This window comes from Typha latifolia, chromosome 2 (genome assembly GCF_019914945.1).
Source record: "Typha latifolia isolate L0001 chromosome 2, TyphaL0001v2, whole genome shotgun sequence".
Lineage (NCBI taxonomy): Eukaryota > Viridiplantae > Streptophyta > Magnoliopsida > Poales > Typhaceae > Typha > Typha latifolia.
Genome location: NC_133087.1, coordinates 10,204,505 through 10,227,155, shown reverse-complemented (window position 1 = coordinate 10,227,155; position 22,651 = coordinate 10,204,505). Strand labels below are relative to the sequence as shown.

General features: G+C 39.5%; 1 protein-coding gene across 1 annotated transcript; it reads right to left on the bottom strand.

Moving 5' to 3' along the window:
• Nucleotides 1-20,696: 20,696 nt before the first annotated feature.
• LOC140782994 (putative AP2/ERF and B3 domain-containing protein Os01g0140700) lies at nt 20,697-22,364 on the bottom strand. Its single transcript, XM_073129932.1, has one exon. It carries the CDS (start codon nt 22,098-22,100, stop codon nt 20,856-20,858), a length of 1,245 nt encoding a protein of 414 aa, XP_072986033.1. The 5' UTR covers nt 22,101-22,364; the 3' UTR covers nt 20,697-20,855.
• Nucleotides 22,365-22,651: the final 287 nt, after the last annotated feature.

The following is a 22,651-nucleotide window of genomic DNA, read 5'->3' as shown; positions in this document are numbered from 1 at the left end:
TGATTATGCTAAAAAAATTGATGAAAAACAAAAAAAAACGACCCCAAAAAAAATCTAATTTGAATTTCTCACCCTCTAAGATAGGTTTTTTTTTTTATTTGGCACTTTAACCTTATTGTTGACTAGTCTTTCAAATCTAAGGGAAATGACTAATTGAACTTGTTCATTGTGCACACCCAAAGTGGATGGCTGGCTAACCTCATGTGGGCTCTTTAGGTTAGGAATGGGTTAACTCAAAATTTTCTTGTTCTCTCATTCTAACCTTAGGCACTAATTGATTCACTTGACGTTGAAGTTGTGAATTGAGCTTGGGAACTTTGTATATTGGTAGCTTCTACTCTATGCAAGTTTGCACTAGTTCTAGTGATAAATTTCTCTATTATCACTTCTAAGTTGGATGATTGTTGCAACTAACTAATTAAGAGGGGCATAAGAGATAGGATGTGTAGGAGGACGACATTAGTTAAATCTTGGTGATCCTCCATTGTTTATTTGAGGATGTTGTGGCCTCCAAGAAAAATTAGGATAATTTCACTAATTTGGATTGTATGTTTTAGAGTAAGAACTATTGAATGACTTTCTAAATTGATTTAGTGCATTCACTTGTTTATCGAACCCATCTTGGTACCCTATGGAAAGGCAAATCATTACAATGTGCATAGAACTGGCATAAACACTACAAACTTTATATTGCATCTAATTCATAAGATTCATTGTTTAACTTAACACAAGGGCATCAACCTTCCTAAACAAGCTATCTAGTCGTGCATTAAAACTCACATCATCTTGAACTCCATACATTCTCCTATTAGACTGTGATGACCCTTGCCTTTCAGTACTAAAATCCCACTGTTAAAATTTTTTTGCTATTCTTTCAACCCATTTTTCAGCTGTGCTCTTAGCCATGAATGACCCACCACTCATGGACTCAATCAAATTATGATTTATGTCAGTTAGACCATTGTACAAATTCTGGACTATCACCATTTCTCAAAACTGTGATGCAGGAACTTAATTTGAAGATTCTTAAATCTTTCCCATGACTCATAAAATTTCTCTTCCCCTTTCTGCTTGAATATCAAGATGGTCAATTTATATTGGTTCGTTCTAAGTGTAGGATAAAATTTGGACAAAAATTTATAGTTTAGATCTCTCCAAATGGTGATCAAGTTGGGATCTAAATAATTTACCATGCTCTTGCTTGGTCTTTTAATGTAAAAGGAAAGAGTCTTAGCCTAACAAATTTATCAAAAAATTTAAAGTTTGAATATTGAACAAATATCCAATAAGTCATGAACATGAGAGTATGGATTCTCATATTTTCTTACCATAAAAGATAGGAAGTGTAGGATGACGGATTTTAATTCAAAATGAATTCCATTAGTGTTACATAACACAATGTACTTTGAATGTTGGGTCCCATTAGGGGTAAATCGCTACTGTAAAGTGATATGAACTGATTTGGCATCGGTCCAAATTATAGATAGTTCTGCATAATTAAGGGAGAATATTTGCCAAATGTTTTCTAAATGTTAGAAAATTACAAAACTAGTTGGAATAACTTTATAACTTCTAGATCTACGACTTCAATATTCAGATCCTTATTAGATAAGGATAAGATATGGGAGTAATCTAGTGGAAAATTTATGACAGTGTTGGTGGCGGGTGTAGTGGTGATTGCGGTTAATGATGATGGTGGTGGTGATTTTGTAGATTGATATTGTAGAGGAGAAGGTGGGGGAGAAGTACGCCAGCCCTACTGGACTATGTGGATCAGCGGATAAGGGAGATTTAAAGCAAGATCGTTTCCACAAGAGAGGCGGTGTCGATTAATAAAGAGGGAGGATGGAGATTGAGGCCAATGGTCAAGTTGAGAGAGGAGATAGACAAGGGGAAAAAGCCAATTAATCCTTCATTAATGCATTCCTACAAAAGATAGAAGCCATAAGGCCCTATTAATAGAGATTAAATCAAAGGTGTTCTAAACAAACTAATAGACTTAGTTAAACCAGTCTTCCTTATCCTTCTCAGATTATTTCTTCGTTTCACTATAGATAGATTATAAATCTGGATAAATTTTGAACATAAAAATATCATGAGGTTGTCGATCGTATCTATGTGGTTTTATAATATTCGGCATCTGAGGAATATCTTCTAATTATTTTCACAAAATCACATAGAATGAGTTTAGCTAATTAAATAAAATTCTAACCTACTAAGACTCTAGCTAAACTTTAAAAGTAGATAAGATCAAAAGACTCAACCCTTGAGCCTAATGTTCCCTTGATGTGATCCTAGTTAACCTAGTTCGCATCAATCCACTATGCTTCCAACCAATGTGTCCTCAAGGTGTTCATGGTGGTTTCTAAACCTTCCTTCTCTCTCAAATCGATTGTCCTCGATCTTCATTTGGATACCTTCTATCTCATGGATGATACAAACATGATCACATTAGATCCATTCACGACATATTGGACTCGCTTGGTCGAGTTTGGTTATCTAGTTTAATCATTTAATATTTTTGGCATCTGCTATTTTGGTTGAGCCATAAACTTAGGTACCTACTAAATATGGACTCAACTTGTTAATTCATTAATTAGGTTTAGATAGGTCAATTAAGTATTTTAGTCGAGTTAGGACACGTATCGTGAGTCCTAGTACCACTTGGACAAGCCAAGTCACTCTCGTAGTTAGAGTCCAAATCTAAGTCAGTCAAGGGTTAGCCTCTATATATACATGTGCAGAGTAGCCATAATTTCGGTTAAGTAAGGGTTATTTGGCTAAGGCTTGTCGCCCCCAATCTCCTCTCTTCTTCTCTTGGTTGTCGATCACAACTCTCCCCACCTTCCTTTGGCAAGATTCTCGACCAGCTTTTGACCCCCCTACCCTCTTTAATATCCTTAATCTCTATTCCCTAATCTCCATTGGAAAGCACATCAATTTCAGCACCAATCTAGTCATTGAGGGCAGCAAGCTTGCAATCCAAACAAAGTAAATCTAATTCAAACCTTGATCCCGCAAGTCTATCTCCGTGACCTTTGTCCACTAATCCGAAGATATCTTCATATCTAGCAATCCAAATCTCAAAATATTAGATTCATTAGAAAGCTCTCTTCTAAAGCTACAATATATCCACTTTCAAGAGCATTTGATTGGTAGAAATCTCAAAATATTCCTCGAAATTTTAGTGTCCAAATATGTCCAAGACTGCACCTCGTTACGATCTCATTTTCGTCGATGTGATCGTAACAATTTGGTATTAGAGGTTGAGTACAATTTAGACGGTTCGTAACAAATTAGTATTAGAGCAAGTTGATCATTGGCCCTAATTAATGGTCAACTCATGTTACTCCACATCTAAGCATCAAGAAATTGTGGCCACGATATCCACAGATCCACCACCTACCGGCTCGCAGATGGAAATGAAACTGGCAACTATTTCTACAGGACAAATTCTGGAGTAGAAAAGAGAGAATTAATAATAGGTTATGGAAGTATAGAAGTGTCCTAAAGAAATATTGAGGAGGTCATACAACTCCTCCCTAACCAACAGCATGGGACAGCAAACGACAATGCACCGCTATGAGCTAGGACTAACTCCCTAGTCTCATATCGTGAGCAGCAAGAATAGAGGACTCCACCACGGAAGCCCCTATGTTCCAGCCCCCTAGACTCACGTCCAAACCATCCAGGGATCATACCAAGGCCTCGGCCTGATCTGGTCTAGACCGAAAGGCGCCAAAGGGCAAGAGGAACGTCTGCTCCCTTAGACGACTTTGAGTCCAATGATGATTTGGACTTGAGAGCTTAGCCAAAGTTCAGACCTCAACGAGTTGTTGAGCACCATCCATCTAGAGTTTCCCAAATATCATGGCGGGGATCCTTTAGATTGGATTTATCGAGTAGAGCAATTCTTTGACTACTCCAGAACACCTAAGGACCAAAATATACTCTTATCATCTTTCCACCTCGAGTAGACGGCATTATCATCATTCTATTGTCATTTCGGTCCAATTGAATGGAACAATTTTCAAGTGTTGCAAACCAAGGTTACTCAAAAAACCTCCGTATGACCATATCTGGAGAAATTTGAGAGAATTAGTAACCTAGTTGAATGGTGGAGCGATTTCGCATTAGAGACCACCTACATCAGCAATCCTTGCACCGACATTCAAGTCAGGGTCAAGACTTTGAGGCTTAGATCGCTGGACGAAGCCTTCATCCTCGCTGTGACGACAATAATGAAAGGTGGCTGGACTGCCCCTCAAACCAGCAAACCAGTGAGCACATCCATAGGCCAAATGCCATGGAGCAACAATAGGCAGTCAGCCTTGGGTCCAACACGTCCATTGCTAGTTCAGCCTAGTCACAACCAGCCTTATCCACCATGATCTCGTCCAAATCAGAAGGGACAGCCAAGGACGAATTGACAACGTCTTACCCTAACAGAGTTAGACGAACGATGTGCTAAATGGCTATGTTTCTATTGCGACAAGCGCTTTGTTCTTGGGCATAAATGTGCTAACGAACTAGCTACTATCATGCATACGGAAGAAGCAAACAAGGACGATGTTGAGGGTGACATTGAGGACAAAATAAAGGAAGAACCACGAAACATCGAAGAGGATAGTGAACAAGAAGGTCACGCAAAGTTATCATTGCATACCTTTGTTGGCAAGGCCACTTCGAAATCCCTTTGAGTCTAGTTATCATATCATATCAAAGGGACATTGGACTCGACGAATGAGTCTAGTTATCTTAACTATTATGTTTATATAGTTTAGTCAAGTCTTATTACATTAGAATTTTATATAATTAGCTAAATTCAGCTTTGTGCAGTTTCAAGAAAATATTCAGTGATATTCGTCCAGTATTAGAATATTATAAAACCACCTATATAAGATCGGCAACCTCTTGATCTACAACTTTTGTATTCAAGGCTTCTCATGAATTGAACTCTATTTGCAGTAAAATGAAGGGCTAATATAAGAAAAATAAGGAAGACTAATTTAGTTAAGTTTATTTAGGACTCTTTTGATTTAGTCTCTTTAAATATGGCCTTTTGGCTTATATCTTAGTATTCCTGTAATGAAGGATTAATTGGCTTTTTTCTTTGCATCTCTCTCAACTTGATCGCTGGCCTCAATATCTCCCTCCTTCCTCTTTACCAACCAACGCTGCCTCTCTTATCGGAATGGTATGGTCTAGCTTCTAATCTCCTATCCCCCGATCTCCCTAGTCCCATAGGGTTGGCCTACTTCTCCCCCTTCTTCTCCTCTGAACTATCAAGCTACCTAACCACTACCATCATCCACCATCGACGCCATCTTCATTACCAATCTACAAGCTGATCCACACCTACCACAAACACCACTATTAGCTTACTAACTAGATTATACCCAAATTTAGTCATTATCTAATAAGGTTCAAGATATAAAAATTGAATACTAGAAGTTACGAAGCTATTCCAACTCATTTCATAATTTTCAATTTTCCATAGAATATTTGGCAAATATTCTCCCTCAACTACATAGAGAAGCTTGCGATTCAGACCGACCCTAAGTCAATTCCTATCAATTGATATCAGAGCGATCTTTCCTCGGACTATCATGACCATGGCTGGCCTCACCAAAACTCCTCTTACAATGATGGAAGCCATGATGCAACAGTTAATTCTTATGACACAAAGAAACTCTAAGTTGGCACAAAAACAAATGGAGGTGACACAAAGATTAATAGATTAACTCGCCAACCCAAGTACATCGCAACCAGTTTCTTCACTACTGGTTCATACCATTGATACGATTCGGACTTCACCGATGTCGTCTCGAGCATGGATACATTTTAGGGGTGTCTTTTATTCTTGTTTTAGTGTTTATTTTAGGAAAAAAAAGTTTTATGTATGTCGCGTTCCAACGCGGGTGGGGTGCATTCAAACGCGCTTGCGAACACCTACATCAGGTTTGCAAATACAGAGAATGCAAAATGTGCGTTCGAGTTCAAACGCGGTCGGCGAAAATCCACTATTAGTAGGGTTAATAATTGCCATTTTTGAATTATTTGATTAGCCTCTAAAGGTGTGGATGGCAACCAAGGAGTCATTATTGAATGAATTGAGGTTTGCCCTAGTTTTCTTCTTTTTCTTCTCTCTCGTTCTTTTGTTCCTCGGTGCCGCCGCTTCTAGCCTCCCTCGACCAGCCACTCACCCTAGTCCCTTAGGGGCGGCCCACTCCTCTCCCTTCTTCCAATCTATCTATTACCTTGCCCTAACCTCTTCCATCATCTATAATCCTTCCACCACCACTCACTCACTGGTGCCACCCCATTACCGCCGGTCTACCACCATCCATCATCACCTAGGATCTCGTGCCTCCATCCACGGATCCATAGATGGACTCCCTAATGTTCGTCTACTTCTTGGATGATATCTTGAGATCCCACCATTCAATTTCCCTGAAATTAGATTTGTTGGAAAGTTCCCTTCTCGGGCTACAATATATCAAAATTTCACCTCCATCTGATGCCTATATTTTACGAGATCCTTTTCCAAAATTCTAATCCAAATCTTGTCCAAATCTAAAAATGGGATAGATCTAACCTTAGCCCAAGAGGAGATCGTATCAACCATATACCCACCGGCCTGGCCCCTCAAGAACCTCAAATACCTCCAAATCAGAATATAGAACTCATGCTGCCCCGTCCAAGTATTACTAGAGCAGCAAACATTAGGGGGGCCCGAGAACTGAGTCAATTTCAAGGATTTCGATGAGGAAGATTATTTCCCTAGAGAGCTGGACCTTGAACCATGTTGAGCTGAGGTAGAAGGAGAAATCACCATGGAATGGGACCAAGACCACCTCAGGTCAAACTTGGACTTGAGTGCGACCCAAAACAAAGTCAAAATTTTATCCTACAAGTCTGTCCCTTCCAACCTCCAACCCCTAATCTAATGATATCTCCTGATCTCACCATTTAAATGTTAAATGTCAATATATTGGATTTGTTGGCAAGCTCTCTGTCAATATTACAACATAGCCAAATTTTATATCGATCCAATGGGTAGATTGTCTGGAATATCTCTTACAAGTCCCGACGAACACCACCATAACCATTAAGTTCAAGAGCAATAAAAGGTTTGCAAACCACCATAGATACCTTGAGGACAAGGTGATCGAAAGCGTAGTAGATCTATATGAACCAAGTCAGATCAGATCATATCTAGAGGACATTGGACTCGATGGTTGGGTTCAGTTATCTTAAGTATTACATTTATGTGGTTTATTCAAGTCTTATTAGGTTAGAATTTTATATAATTAGCTAAATCTAGCTTTATGCAATTTTGGAAAAATATTTAGAAGATATTCGTCTAGTATTAGAATATTATGAAACCACTAGGATAAGGTTGGTAACCTCCTGATCTACAACTTTTGCATTCAAGATTTCTCATGATTTAAACTCTATCTGTAACAAAACGAAAGGCTAATCTGCGAAAGATAAGAAAAACCAGTTTAGTTAAGTTTGTTTAGGATTATTTTAATTTAATCTCTATAAATATAGCCTTATGACTTGTATCTTAGGTATGCATGAATAAAAGATTAATTAGCTTTTGTCCTTGCATCCTAGTATCTCACCTCTCAACTTGGCCGTTGACCTCAATTTCCCCATCCCTCTTTAGCAACCAACACCGCCTCTCCTATCAAAACGGTATCATCTTGCTTCTAATCTCCCTCATCTACCGACACCCCTAGTACCGTAGGGCAAGCCTACTTCTCCCCCTTCTTCTCCTCTAAACTATCATTCTACCTAACCACCACCATCGATGCCATCTCCATTACCATCTAAAAGTTCATCCACACCTACCATCAACACCACTATCGGCTTACTAACCAAATGAGATCCAGATTTAGTCCTTATCCGATAAGGGTCTAAATATAAAAGTTGGATCTAAAAGTTACGAAGCTATTTCAATTGGTTTCGTAATTTTCTACCTCTATAGAATATTTGATGAATACTCTCCCTCAACTGTGTAGAAAAGCTCGTGATTCAAACCGACCTCATGTCAGTTTGTATCAAGGTATGATTAAAAAGCATAAAGTTCTAAGAACAGAAGGCATATGTCACCAGGTTCAACTACATATTTAGGGCTATATCTTCTACATCGACCTCTACCTTCTGTCCCTTAGAGGACCTAATTTGGTGGTGGGCATGCAATGGCTTTGAAAACTTTGACCAATCACCTTCGACTTTGCAACTATGGCTTTGGAGTTCAACTATGAAAATTTCCCTATCAAACTTCTTAGAGTATCTCAGTGAAATGTCAAAAGCACCATAAGGTCCCTTGAAGGGCTGCCGAGAGTCAGGGTGCCAAGGATGCATCATGCACCTAATCGTTGGAGCCAAGGAGGATGAGGTTTTACCTTCTTTAACAGCCGACTTGGAGTTGTTTTGTAGGAGTTCAAGGATGTGTTTGAACCATCACACAACCTACCTCCTCCTATAACTCAAGACCACCAAACATGGAAGAACACTTGCAACATCTAAGAATTGTCCTTGATATATTGCGGCAGCACCACTTGAAAGCTAAGGACTACAAGTGCCCATGGGGGCAGCAAAGAGTGGACTATCTAAGCCACATTATATCTTAAGATGGAGTGGAAATTGACCCAAAAGAGATTCAAAGCATGGTGGAGTGGTTGTTAACTAAGGTGACTAGAGAGCTACGAGGCTTCCTACGCCTCACTAGCTACTACCATCTATTCGTAGCGAATTATGACAAGATAGTGGCTCCACCCACGGTCTATTATGAAATTGTGAATTCGTATGGATGGACAAGGTAAGGAATGCATTTGATGAATTGAGGAAAGCTATGACCTCATCCCAAGTCCTAGCCTTAGCCGATTTTACCAAACCCTTTATTACTGAGTGCAATGCATCGCGTGTTGGCATCGAGGCCATTTTAATGCAAGAGGGCAGACCCATAACATACATGAGCAAGGCTCTTTCAGAGCATTCACAACTGTTATCCACTTATGAAAGGGAGATGCTCGCTATCATCCATGCGGTAACCAAGTGGAGATCGTATCTCATCGGGCTCCGCTTCACTACACACATCGATCAACGAAGTTTACCTTACTTCATTGCGCAACGCATCCACACTGGCACAACAAAGATAGGTGTCTAAACTTCTTGGTGATGACTATGAGTTAGTGTACAAAAAGGGGGACCGAAAATGGTGCCGCTAATGCTCTTTCATGATAATCAAATTCAGCTGAACTAGTAGTAATTTATGCGCTGACTTTTCCTTTTTCTTCTAGCGGCTACACAAGGCAAATGAGTGAGATCCTAACACCATGAAGATGATGGCTGACCTATTACAAACTAGATCTGGAACGATCCGTCCATAGGATGATCTTGAGATTCTAAGGGGTAGTAATCTCGGAAGTTAGGGTTCTAATGGATTTGGAATGAAGTCAATCAGAGATCCGGATTAAAAGTTATGGTTAAATAGTGGAGCAAGGTTAAATAGGGCAAAATAGTAATCAATCGACATTGCGGCAGTCGTTAGAGGGTAGTGGACAGCCAAGGGTGGTGGTGGACGGCTGTAAAATAGGGTGGCTGCTGGTGGAGGAAGGTGGCTAGGGTTTGGAAGGTCGGATGCTTCTACGGCTATGATCTACTCATAGAAAGATAAGGCGATCTAACGGCTAAAATAAAAGATAAAGACGATAAGAAATATTTGGCTAAAATTAGATTCATTCCATGATTATTATCAACACATGTCAACTTCTATTTATAGGAGTAAAATTCTCTAGCAGGTCGGATCCACATGTGAATTATCTAATTTATTTGAAATTCAGACTAGAAGATAAAGCTAAATAACTAACTTGACTCGACTTAACCCATGTGGTCGGATCATAACAATCCACCACACTTCCATCACCTTGTTCTAAAGGTGACTAGTCTCACGTCCTTGTACTTGTACAACTTGTCATGCCAATCAGTGGATTCAGGTTCATCTTCCTTCAGTCTACCTAGGAACATGACATGAGCTCGCTAGCACTTGCATTTATAACTAGGAGTAAATCGGTCATCACAGTAAAAGCACAAGCATTTTCTTTGGCGCTCTTCCAAGTCATTGGGTACAAAACGGCACAAGATCATTTGTCGGTTAGGCTAAGCCGTCGGTGTAGGCTGAGTCATGGCAAATGTCGTCTCTAATAGGCCTTGGGCTTGGACCATTTTTCTTCTCTCCTCTTTGCAGATCTGGTTCAGCTGATCAAACTTGGACTCCATCAGAATAGATAAGGAGAAGGCCTCATCAGAAGTAATGGGCCTCAAAGCCTTGACCTCAGCTTGAATATAGGCCTGAGTCCACTAATGAAGGTACTCTTCAAGGCTGAGTTAGACTAGTTAGTGACTCAGTTGCATATCCGCTCGAACTCCTCCTAGTAAGCTCGAACTATTATTGATTGAGTTAGCTTAGTGATACGATGATGTGATTCAGACTTCACCGAGACATCTCGAGCATGGATCCACCTACCAGAGTCTTTTTTTATTGTGTTAATTATTTAACTCAGGAGAAAAATAAGGTTTCGTAGGTTGCGTTCGAACGCTGTTGGGTGCGTTCATATCAACAGAGAACGTAAATTGTGCGTTCGAACGCGCTCGACTCTGTTCGAATGCCCGCGTGCGAACGCCTGCATACGTTCACATCGATAGAGAATGCAATTTTTGCATTTGAACATGTTCGACCTCGTTCGAATGCGGTCGGTGAAAATTCACTATTTCTAGGGTTAATAATTGACATTTTTTGCTTGTTTGGTGTGCCTCTTAAGGTGTGGATAGCAACTAAAAAGATTATGATCAATTTATTAAGTTTCTTGCCCTAATCTCTTCCTCTCCTCCCCTCTCGTTCTCTAATCCCATGGCGCCACCACCTCTAGCCTTCCTCGACCGGCCACTCACCCTAGTCCCTTAGGGGCACAGCCCACTCCTCCCCCTTCTTCAAATCTCTCTACCTTCGCCCTAACCCTTTCCACCATCCATAATCCTTCCCCACCAACTTCCTTACCAGTGCCACCAATTACCGTTGGCCTATCACCTCCATATTCCACCTAGAAACACGTGCCCCCATCAACGGATCCAAAATCATGTTTGGATCTAAATCTTGTAGATCAGACTTCTTGATGTTTGCCTACTTATTCGAAGATATCTCTAGATCCCACTATCCGAATCATCCAAAATTAGATTCATTGGAAAGCTCTTTTCTAGGGCTACGGCCTATAAAAATTTCATGTTGATCCGACAGTTTATCTTCAGGATTATCCTTCGCAAGTTCCATGCAAGGTCCTGCATAGATTTGATAATGAGATGGATCAAACGCAATCCAAGGAAGATCGTATCAAAGCCACCATTCCTCCGACACATGCTTTCTATTATGACAACCAGAGCCATGGTCGCACAGCAAAATGAGGAGGATGAGATCCCCCCTAATGGAGGAGGGGGAAACGGCTGCGGGAACCTCCACTCGCTGAATCGCCCGACCGAATATGAATATGGAAGAGCCTCGCGTTCAAGCCATGATCGGATCACTTTTCGAACAGATGGCCATCAATAATTAGATGATGATGGAGATGATGTGGAAAATGCAAGCAACGAGAGAAGCCATGGCGAATGGAAATGCATTGACGACGCCCCGACACGAGTCTACCACCATGAACCCATCGTCAACGGTTCAGAACCTTCACCAGCAAGAACCCCTACTGCCACAACCATTTGCGCAGGGACCGGCAAGGATGGTTTTGCCAAGCCAATTTGTGGGTGAGCCCATCTACCGGGCAAACCTAAACAGCTATCATCTTGGAGGTCTAAACCCTTAGGCGGAGCAAGACGAATTGGAATCGCGTCAAGTTAATATAAACTGAAGGATGGATCATCAACCATTCATAATGCATCCTTCTCAGGTTAGACAAGGGCTTGGGTATTATCTAGACCGAGACGACGGTATTCATGGGCAAACCGTGCGTATCGACTTTCTAAAGTTTAAAGGTGGTGACCCGGTCGATTGGTTGTATAGAACAGAATAATTTTTCGCATACCAAGGTACAACGGAAGAGCATAAGGTGACGCTAATGAGTTTTTACCTTGAAGATGCAGCACTTGATTGGTTTCAGGCTGCTAATGTGCATGGTACAATTGAAAGGTGGGCCGATTTCTGCACCGATATCACTAGGCGATTTAGGGTGTCGGGGTATGAAGACTTTGATGCTCTCCTCTCAAAAACCATACAAAGGACCACCATTGGAGTATACCAAGAAAAATTTGAGAGAATAAGTAGTCGCTACCAACCTCCTTGGACCAATCAACAACTTCGCAGCATTTTCATCTCGGGGCTGCGAGGAGACATACAAGTCAACGTGAGGGCTTTAAGGCCTAGAACCTTAAAGAAGACCTTCGAGGATGCAGTGCTAATGGAAGACAAGCATCGAGCAATGAGGATGCACATCAAACGGAACTAGACAAGCCAAGATAGCTGCAATCCGCCTCGGCCTACCATAGCGGTAGGGAATGCAGCCGGCGTACCAAGAGCTGTTGCTGCAATGGTGCCTCCTCAAATGTAACGCCCCTGCCCGGCATGAGCATGTGCATGCCCACGCACCACACGGCACGCGACAGGTTGGGTGGGACCCGTAGCGCATAGATACACACTCCTGTGCCCATATAATCATGACATCATCAAATAAAACTACTAAACATATCTATGCTCACATAATCCATTACCAAATAAATTATACTATTAGCTAAATAAACCTGTTAACATATGAATATCCAAGTCCATAATAATATACATTAGACTACTACATAATTTGGTAGGGCCCACATAGGTCACGACAAACTATCAAAATGCCATTAAAACAATTTATACATAAGTACACTATAATCTGACATACCATAATACAACTCAATTTCTATACAAATTATCATATATGCTGTCTCACACCTATAGCTCACCTCATTGTCTCAAAATATCTTCTCAGGATATCTCAAGCCGCTATCACGTTCCACATATCTAAGGGGGTTAGAAAAGAAATAAAAAGAGTCATAAGCAAAATGGCTTAGTGAATAGACCTTACCCCCGAATTAGTGATGCTAAACAGAGAATAAATTATATACTAGATAATATAAATCTCATAGAAGCATCATGTCATGAATGAGTAGATGAATGTATCCTCAATAATATATAAATAAAAGGTAGGTATAATGTCATAACTGATAAAAGTATATAATTATGGACAATGTATAAACAGATCTCCATGTCATATCATCATCATGACTCTCTCTCAAAAATGACACATATGATGCATGCCGACTATGACTATGCTATGATATCAAATGCAACCACATATGATGTATATTGACTACTCGATAATTAAGTATATTAGATAATAATGAAATTATATGCATTTCTCAACATCTTAGTCATCAATGTCATCTTTGTATATCATCATCATACTAGACCACTATGTAGAGTCAACACCCGATACCCAGTCTCAACATCATGCACAAAGGCTCAGAACGTACTCTATCATCCGCAAAGAGTATCTCAAATATAACCATACCCTACCATCCACTAAAGGTATCAACATCCATCTAGACCAAGCACCTTTCTAGCTGATAGAAATCTCGTGAGGATAACTTGCCACATATGCCCTAACGAACGGCATGTGTTCGAATATCTGCTACGCACACAAACCAACGACCTCTGACGTAAGGCCATAGGATCGCGACTATATCGAGCGATCAATCATCCACCAAGCGCGTCCTAACCTTCGTGCTCACTCGGGTATCCTCACACTTTCTATCAACTATCTTATTAATCACATTTCATCCTTTCCTTCTAAATGACATATTATATGCATATATCTAGTACGATAACAAATCCATGCATTAATAGAAATTTAGGTAGAACAGGAGTCAAGAGAAAATCAATGTAACGTAGTCTCCAACCATGTAGTCAACACATGCATACCATATCTAAGGTCAGCCTAATTATAATAGTATAGTCATTTTCAATCATCTCTATATATTATTATCATAGTCATATTCAAGGTCAGCCTAATTACATGCATGATAAAATATGCTCGACTGTAATCATCTCTAGATAAAATCATATAATCATATTGAAGGCCAAAACATGTGTGTACATAATATATAATATGACCTAATTTGAGAAAGGCATCTATGGGATAAGACTAATCACATCTGATCAGAAGATACTACACACGTATCCCTCACGTCCATCGATCAACCGCTACTCGTCGCTAGTAAATTCTATGGGGTCTCAAACAAGGGGTTTGGAATCTGAAAATATTTAAGTACTATGATGTTAGCCGTTTATCCTATTAGAATTTATTCTTGTAAACTATAATAATTTATTAAATTTTATTAAATAACTAGGTTTATAATATATATGTAATTATGATAACCTTATTCTAATTATATATTAGGTATATAATAATTAATCTCTTTTGATATAAAACCATAAAAGAATCAGATATAAAATAATATAATTAAAAATACATCTACATAAAATAACTAAGAATAATTCAATTATTTGACAATGACTACTTTTACTTAACTAGTCACTAGTTATACATAAAATAATTATTATCTATTTATATAAAAATAATTATCATAGCTTAGCATTTTATTTATGAAAAAGAATATATATAACAATAAGATGCTAGAAATGCAATATATATATAAGTATACACGAACATTAATGGAAACTTATATAATTTGATTATCTTTAATAAAATTAAATACATTATTCTAATAATGATAATTAAGCTGTAAATACCAAAATACTTATAATTACAATTAATTGTATTTGTCCTACTTATGCTTAGCTAATAATTATATTAGTAAGTTGTAAATTATCAAAAATTATCTAAATAAACTAAGTTACCTTAATTTTTGAAAATAAATTATATAATTAATAAAAATAACAAAAGGGAGCAACCTCCCCTTGCTACAGTGCTGGGCTCAGTCTAGCACCTCAACACTGCAAGTACTAGGCCAAGCCCAGCACAATGCGTTGCACGATTGTAACAACCCAACTTTAAAAAAAAATTATTTATTTTATGGCACAATGTGGCTGGCCATGGAGGGTGCCATGTGCCCCAGCTTGCCGCCGCGACCTCCCTCCCCACTGCCTCTCTCTCTCTCTCCTTTTCTTCTCTCCGCTCTCTCTCTTTCAGTATCTCTCTCACTCTCTCTCAAACTTTATCTCTCTTTTCCCTCATGCCACCACCGGCTTTCCGCCACCAGGGTAAGCCTCTCTCTTCCCCCTCTCTCTCTCTCTCTCTATATATATATATATATTGCCCTTGGGCTCGGGCTCGCTGGAGTCGAGCCGTTGGATGGCCACCAACGGTTGGTGCCCTCCCCGTCAGCCCGGGGCCACCAACAGTTGGCCACCAATGATATCACTCGTTCGCTTAAGTAAAAGTCCGTAGAAATATTAGGAACGAAAGTAGAGATGAACGCCAAGATTTTAATGTGGAGAAACCCAAATGGGAAAAAAACCAGGATCCAAACTCGGATTAAAACTAATCACTAGAATAGTAGCAATTACAAGACTGACTCATAAAACAACCCGTCGATTCAAGCGACTTTATTCTTCTCAGTCTTGCTCGCTAGAACCCACGATTCACTGCTTCGTGATATTAAAGTCCAACCTCAGTAACCCTCGAGATTAATCTTTCATCTAGATAGCCCTTAAGACGAAAGATTAAGTTTTGTAGATGAGTGGAACCTTGATAGTTGAAGAACCGATGTAGCCTCAAGAAGTCTCCTTCAGTAATGCTTCTTCAGCCACCCTAGAGATAGGGCATCACAATTCTTATATATGATCTCCAAGATAGAGCCAAATCCAAGTCTTATCCGTACTCACGAAAGTCCAATTTTATCAAACTTCATTGGTGCGTTCGAATGCGGCCCGGGTGCGTTCGAACGGGCCCGAGTGCGTTCGAACGCGATAACTTGAATTCTTTAGGTTGCGTTCGAACGCGTTTGTGTAAAGCTCATATACATGAAAAAATACACTTAGAATATTTTGTACATAATTGCCAACAATAAAAACCTAACATTCGTCTTCTTCTTCTTCTTCTTCTTCTTCTTCTTCTTCTTCTTCTTCTTCTTCTTCTTCTTTCTTTTTCTTTTTCCTTTCTTCTTCTTCTTCCACGGCTTCTTCTCCTTCTCTTTCTGCACAATGCTGGGCTCGGCCCAGCACTAATGGGAGTGTTTTATTTATTTATTTTATTTATGTTATTTATTTAGGTATTTCTTTCTTAATTAATGCAAATATATTATTTTGACAATAATTATTTTAATAATAATATATATTCTTCAATATGATTATTATTAATTATAATTTGTATAATTAATGAATAATTAGTTATAAAAATAGGTAATACTTATATTTATTTATTTATATCTCTATTAGATTAATATATAGATTTGTAAATTCTAATTATCAAATTTATATACTAATATTCTTATGAGATACATTTTAAGTAATTCTAATAATTTATTATACATTATTATTTTGTAACAAATAAAATACTAAGCTTATGTATTTATTTATTATTTGATAAAGTAATAACTACATGGTCCCTACTTAATCAAGATATAATTTAATTATAATTAGGTTTTTATCTATATTTATATTTTTATTTATAATTAAAAATCTTGGTAGTTATAAAGATAAGTAGAAATTCTAAAACCTAATAAATCATCATATATAACATGAACGGATTTTAATTAGATGAAAGGCTAACTTCATGCTACTTAAATATTTTTAGATCCCAAACTCCTTATGTGAGGCCCCGTGGACCCTGTTAAGATTAGTTGTCGCTCGGTTGCCGGAGGTGAGAGATACATGAGTTGTGTCTTCTAATCAGATGTGAGTAGTCTTATCTCCTAGACGCCTTTCTCAAATTATGATACATTATATAATTATGTATATGCATGTTTTGGCCTCCAGCATGATTATATGACTTTATTTAGAGATGATTACAGTCAAGCATATTTTTATCATGCATATAATTAGGCTGATCTTGGATATGAGTATGAGAATGATAAATAGAGATGATGAGAGATGATTATATTATTATAATTTTATATCGAGTTGATATGTAGCATGAGTATGCATGTAATATATTAGTATGGGTATGCATGTGTTGACTAGATGGATATGGATGTCGAGCTCATGAAAGATCCTTAGTTTAGATCTAAACAATTGTGATTGTTGCTCTCCTTCTCGGAATCCTTGAACACGTCTTACACTATTTCCAAAGGGATCAACATATTCGTCAAAGTTCCAATCTTCTTCACTGACGAAGCACACCGGTGCCGCACGCCTCTCGAGTTCCACTATCGTCAGCCTCGATTGGCGTACAGGACGTGGGGGATGTTGTGTAGGAATGGGTAAAAGTGGCTCATTGATATTAACATGTCGTACCTGGACCTATGGGGTGTTGGTTCGATGTGGTTCCACCATTGGTCCTTCTTGCGACACCGATCTTTGTCAAGGAGATGACGAAGCTGACTGGTTCATGATATATTCCTTCAAGGCATTATGATCGTTCTACATTGCGTTTACTCGATGCAGCAACGTTTGGAACATACCCTAAGTTTATCTACCAAGCCCATGCTCACACCCACGGACGTCGATTGACTCGGTCCTATTGCGACCGCCGCAAGGGGATCGACGTCTTGGTTAGGATTTTCGTGGGTCAAGTCTTCCATTGTCGGTGTGCCCGTTGATCTCCTTGATGATGCCATGTTCCTTGTCTCCCCTGTTAATAGAGGTCTAAGGTCCGCCGGGCTCTGATACCACTGATAGATGTATCATCGCCTTTCGAAAGAGTGCTTTATAAATTGCTTTCCTAGCTAGCGATTCATTTATCATTTTTCCAGACAGTATTTTATATAGAAAACAATGATTTTTCAGTATATTAATGTAAAAATAAAATTAATGAAAATTTACTGTCCCAGATGACGATTTTTCACGTGACACTGAACTGACAAAATTTGTAGTAGTTCCAAAAATAATTTAAGCAGTGTTGTACTTTGAGAAATATTTTTTTAATTGCAGTATTTTGGTCAAAAACTAAGCAGAATTGATCCCGGAGAATAAATATGGCTATAAGTAGACCGTGCATGACAGTAGAGCATAATGCGGAGAAAATTCTGCTGTATTTAAAGCAAAAAATGCCGTATTTAGAATTGAAAACGAAACCGAACGTAAACTAGTGGAAGAATCCTATGATCAATGGTGCCACATTTGACCAGGTAGCTGGTTAGGAAACTTAGGCCATGCATTTTACCCTTCAAATAGCTCCACGCCTTTACTCTTTGATCTGTTAAAAGTTGTTCTCTTTTATTTCACAGCGCTCTGCATATTCTAAGACCAGCAGAAAGTACTCAATTTACTCATACTACTGCAAGATATCAAAAAAAACCAGCAAGTTATCAACTTTCATAATTTCTTCACCGACCATTACTCTTACCAGAAAACTGGAGAGGACATTTGGCCATCTTTTTCTAGCTTTGCTTAAAGAGAGTTAGCATGATCTACTATTGGAAGATTTCAAGACTATTTTGATGTAGCAAAGTGTTCGGAAGAAGAACCACAGCCCATTGACTGGAAAACGAACACTGGATTTTAATCTTCTCCAGTTTGTTGATTTTAATAAATTCCGCACTAAAAGGATTAGACAACAAAAACGAGAAAATTTTTCAATTTTGATAAAAGAATATTACAAATAAAAAAGGACATACCCTTATCAGAGGAAAATGGCAAGTTTTCCATAAATAGAAGGATTCAATAGCTCGAAATTAAGTAGACAAAGGTTGGAGAAGGGAGAAATCTCAATTTTCAAAGAAAAAGCTTAACAGTCGTAGTAGCCTGTAGAGATTTAAATTAAAGAACCTAAATCCTAATAACAGAAAATGACAGAAAAAATTTATAAACAGACGTTTTAGCCTATGAAATTCTAATTTTAAATATCAATCACGCTCGAACAGAAAGGGATCAAATGCGAAGTTCTATACCAAAGATAAAGTTAAATAAGGACACAAAAGTTTCTACAGACAGCAAAATCATTCATACGAGGCTCGAAATGATGAATTTGGCCAAAACACATATATTTTACTAATGTAAAAGCCATTTTAGATCATGGGACCGGTTGATTATGTGCCCACCAAATTTTCACTGCACCACTGAATTGTTTTTAAATTAATATGATGAATTTTTGAGAGAGAGAAATCTTGCATCATACTGTAGAGAAGAGGAAACTTCTGATGTCCCTTGTGATAAACTGGGAGATCTTGCATCATATTAGTGAGAATACTTAACAAATAATTGACAAGAGTCCTTCATTGCATCCTCATAGTACTTACAAGTTATTCTGTAATTTCTCCATTGAATTATTTTTGGGCTAGTTTAATTTATGGCATTGGTTGTTAGAAAATAGAGACAAGAAAATGATTATTGACAGTGAGTTTTTTAAGTAATTAATTCTAAAAATTATTTGTGACTTCCTAATGTTTGGAAGAAATTGATAAATGTGTTGTAAATTGGGTACTTATGGTAATGATGCACACATATAATGGAGACTCACTTCCATATCAGTGTCTTCATCCGAAAAAAAGAAACGGTTTTACATGCGCATATATGTAGACACGCTACCAGTATCAGAGAACGGATGCATATATAGATGTTGCATTATAAATTCAAAATTATTGTTTGGTAATTGGTTGTATACTGTAAAGTTCTATTCTTAAATACTAGAAGCTATAGTTGTGAGAGAGAGAGAGAGAGAGAGAGAGAGAGAGAGAGAGAGAGAGAGAGAGAGAGAGAGAAACAAAGAAACAAAAGAAAACAAAAAGAGACAGTTAAGGTATTTATGTGTTATACATGGTGACATGCAGCTAAGGTGCTGATCAGTTCTTCCCGTGAGTTAGGGTACTTGTGTTCCGAAGCGTCCGAAGGCAACTTCATATGTTGTATCTATTTTGAAATATTTCTTTTTAAGTACTTATGGATATGATTTTCCTTTGGTAATCGAGAGATGCTGCATTATATTTCTAATACATTAAACTAAATAGTAAATTTCAAGCTAGATTCTTCATCTATAAGTGCAGTATTTGGAGATACCAAAAACCAAATGGCCCTATAGTGTTGTAAGCCTACTGTTAGGACAAGAACCTTGCTAGTATTGTTAGCGAAAGGAATATAAAAGCAGCCATGATCAATAAAATGCTTATCGAAATTAAACATAAAATTAATGATACCACAAGCTACTTTAGCTTTCACCATAGGAAAAACCACATAATGGATGATGTATGTTACATATTTGGATGGGAAACAAAGAAAGAAGATAGATTAGTTCTCCCTCTATATTAAGACCATATAGTAGAAGCAGTGACCATGGTGTTCTCTTAATTAGTTTAAAAGTTCTGAAGATCCTCCTCCAAGGCATCGATCCTAACCAATTAATGCCAATGTACGAAATAGAAACAGAAATGCAATAAATTACATCGTATTCTTCCATCGAAATGAACCCTGTATTAGCAAAAGCTAGTCCCACTACATGATCCATTGTTAGCAAGAAATCATAGAATAATAGTTGGATAATAAAATTCGCTTGATCAAGAATTGGTGTTGATTTAGTTAGCTACATTATCTGTTCTTTATCGTCACACGATGTACACTTCCCTATAAGGAAGTTAAATGAAAGGAAAAGAAAGTTAATTAAAGATGAAGGGACCGGAAAAAGGAGATACCACTATAATAAAGCTCCTATACTGATGTCTTGCTTCTTGAAGAATTGTTGTGTTGGAAACAACGTCGTCTCTCTACTTCTCTTTCCACTGCCACTCTCATCATCATTACCACCGGATACCTGATCGGAAATGTTCACCCCAAAAAGCCTAACCCCATGAACATGCCTATCCACCACCGCGCACGGCTTGCAGTCAATAAACAACTGCTTCTCTGTTCCATTAGACGATTTCCAGAAGCTAATCACATCCCGAGCTTTGAGGTTCTTCTCCTTCACAAAACGACTCCATCCTTTGGTTAGCACGTAGCTCTGGCTACTATTCCAATACGAGTACCGAAACCTCCACACCTTCCCACACCCATCCTCGAAAAGCAGCAGCACTCCCTTACTCGCCTGGTTGCTTCCATTCTCCAGAGGCAGGTGCTTCTCCGCGTGTTGCTTGGGGATCACCAACCTGTTCAGCTTCCCCACGTCGCTGGGAGTCACCACCTTGTCGAACAACAGCTCGCGAGAAGATCCCAGGCCGCTCGACCCCCCCGTTCGCCTTCCAAAGCTACGACCGAGCCCGTAGACCCGCCGGCTCTGGCGTAGCTCGTCGCTGTAGGTGTGTTTGCGAAGCATGTCGACGATCTCAGCCTTGGAGTGGGTAGCGAGGAACGACAGCTCGGCCGCGCCGTCGTCGTCAGAGTCGGAGAGGGGCTTGAAGTTGGTAACGGCGTCCCGGCCTCGGAAGCGCTGCGCGGCGACATCGTAGGCGCGGGCAGCCTCATCCTCGTCGCCGAATGTGCCGAGCCAGACGCGCTGGTGGCGTTCGTAGATCTGGGCGCCCCAACGGCCGTTGGGCTGGGGGACCACTCCCTTGTACCGAGAAGAAGGCAACTTTCGTGAGTCACTATCAGTGTTAGCTTGCTCAGAGACTGTGTCGATCACCGCACTCGCGCCGCTGCCCATTCGCTGCAGCGGCTCGACAGGCACCGGCTCAGTTCGGATTTGGAGGACTACTCCCTTCTCCTTTGACGCTACCTCTGTGGCTTCCTCAGGGATAGCGTCAAGAACCGTGCTCATGCCGCTTCCCATCCGCTGCAGCGGAGCGACCGGCACCGGCTCAGTCAGGGAATGGAGGACTACTCCCTTGCCCGTTGACACTACCTCTTTGCCTTCCTCAGGGATGGGGTCAAGAACCGTGCTCATGCCGCTACCCATCCGCTGCTGCGGCGCAACCGGCTCCTCTGCGCAGCTTCCTTCCATGCCCTAGTCTGTGGTGTTTGTTTGCTACTAGAATTATTGATTCTTTTCTGGAGTTTTGATAGGTGGATGAATGTTCTATTTTAGGTCAACACATGAAGAAGGGGTGCTTTGAGGGGAAGATCCATGGGAATGAAGGTAGCCTCTCTCTCTCTCTCTCTCTCTCTCTCTCTCTCTCTCTCTCTCTCTCTCTCTCTCTCTCTCTCTCTCTCTCTCTCTCTCTCTCTCTCTCTCTCTCTCTCTCTCTCTCCACTCTTCTTTGAGATGTAAACGTGAGATGGGTAGAGGGGGCAGATTGAATGCGGGGGAAGGGAGTGGGACCTAATTGAGGCAAGTTGGAGGTAAGTGCATCCCCCCTTCGCATAGCTTTCCTAGCTGTTGCTATCATACATTTTTGTTGAAACCTATATGGCATATTGGCATGGCCTCCGTAATTTGATTCGCAATTACGGATTTCGCTACCACCACGACGTTAATTTTCTCTGGTCTGACCCTCTTATAAGTTTATTGCATTTTCCAAAAAGGGAATTTTCCTAGCTGCTTGAGGCTTTTTG